The 1,440-nt window shown below is 37.9% G+C and overlaps 1 protein-coding gene across 1 annotated transcript; it reads right to left on the reverse strand.

The window, feature by feature from the left end:
• Positions 1–252: 252 nt before the first annotated feature.
• On the reverse strand, positions 253–887 carry LOC139320534 (vesicle-associated membrane protein 8-like). Its single transcript, XM_070948899.1, has 2 exons — positions 738–887; positions 253–396 (listed from the first exon to the last, which is right to left on the reverse strand). The coding sequence occupies exons 1-2, from the start codon at positions 885–887 to the stop codon at positions 253–255; spliced, it is 294 nt and encodes a 97-aa protein (XP_070805000.1).
• Positions 888–1,440: the final 553 nt, after the last annotated feature.

Below are 1,440 nucleotides of genomic sequence, written 5' to 3' on the forward strand. Positions count from 1 at the left end.
TGCCTCTTTCCAGTTCTGATTGGGAAAGTTACTTCTTAAATTGAATAGAATAAGACATTTGTTTTGTGTAAGGATTCTTATTACATCTAATAGCCTGTCACTTTGCAAGAAAGTACTCTTCCGAATAGAAGGAGCATGAGCTACTTTATTAATGGGCGAAAGTGAGCAGTTTATGTATAAAAATAGGGTTTCAACATAAATATTTGTGCTCCATATACAATACTTTGTACATTAGATAGGTTTAAACGTTCCCTACATTGGAATAACCCCTGTGGCTATAAGAACTATGAAAACGACGACGACGATGATGATGATTGCTAGAATTATGATCATTTTAGCATTTTTCCACCACATCTTCTTTGAAATCTTGATAGAAGTTTTTTGGAAGCCATGAGCCTGAAATCAGATGGGGGTGGGGGGGATGATTAAAAATGGGATTCATTCAATAAAATGAAGCTGCCTTAAAAATGCAGCATACATTTTTTTTCCAATAAGTTTGTTTCGTTTACTTAAAAGTGATTAAAATGTTGAAAAACATTTTTGCTGTTTCCAGGGCAGCCCCATGGCCCAAATCTAAGCAGCCTGTGGGCCGATAACCCCTACTCTAAGGGATCTGCTAGCTAGTTCTGTTAGAAAGTAGATTTATCGTTTTTTTTTCATGGTTTTTCCAAATTCTGCCTGCTTTCAAGGGCAAAGGGGTCATTGGGCTCATCTATGCGTCTAGAGTAAACAATTACCGCTGTTTCAAGATCATCACTTCGGTCAGCAAGTTCACTCAGCCGCTCTTCTCTTTCTAGGACCTTTTCAATGTTCTGAGTCATAACGCTTTTCACATCATCAACTTGGACTTGAAGTGTAGAAATTGCGATATCGTTGGTTTTAGCCATCTGCCCAGGATAACAGTTTATTAGACTTGATAGAGGTAATGCCAACCTGTCTTAAGATGCTAAGTTAAGATGCCTCTTACTGTTCCATGAAAAGTGTGCTGTGGACTCATATGTATATTATTTGAATATTTAAACGGTGAATTGTTTCTCCGGTTTTATTATTAGCAGCTTAAGGAAACAACAGCCCATCGCCGGCCACCAACACACCAATCAAGCAGTAGGAAGGCACCACTTAAACACAACTCATAGAATAACCCAAGACACATAATTCCAGTAGAGAGAAGGCTCCAGCACAAGTCTGAAAGCTAAGAAGAGTAAATCTTCATCTCGGTGACCAACCCAGATTGGATCTTGCAACATTATCCTGGGACACATACCAGTATTTGCCTTCATTTGTAGTCTTATTCTAGTTTTCAGCCGCAACAAACACCCCATAGCTAAAAGCTACAATTGCAAACCCAACAACCAAAAACAACGGAGAATCTGGTTATTAAAACTTGAAACAGGAATTGATTAAATAGATATTTATCTATTCTACGTACTGTATTTTTTG

This window comes from Pituophis catenifer, unplaced genomic scaffold (assembly GCF_029215685.1).
Source record: "Pituophis catenifer annectens isolate HBS135680 unplaced genomic scaffold, rPitCat1.0.hap2 SCAF_8, whole genome shotgun sequence".
In the NCBI taxonomy this organism is placed as follows: Eukaryota; Metazoa; Chordata; class Lepidosauria; order Squamata; family Colubridae; genus Pituophis; species Pituophis catenifer.

Bases quoted from the DNA above. Each gene is read 5' to 3' on its own strand.
- LOC139320534 (XM_070948899.1), bottom strand. From the start codon at position 887: ATGGCTAAAACCAACGATATCGCAATTTCTACACTTCAAGTCCAAGTT. The intron at 397-737 runs GTAATTGTTTAC...ATCTGATTTCAG, and splicing joins GTGATGATCTTGAAACAGCG to GCTCATGGCTTCCAAAAAAC.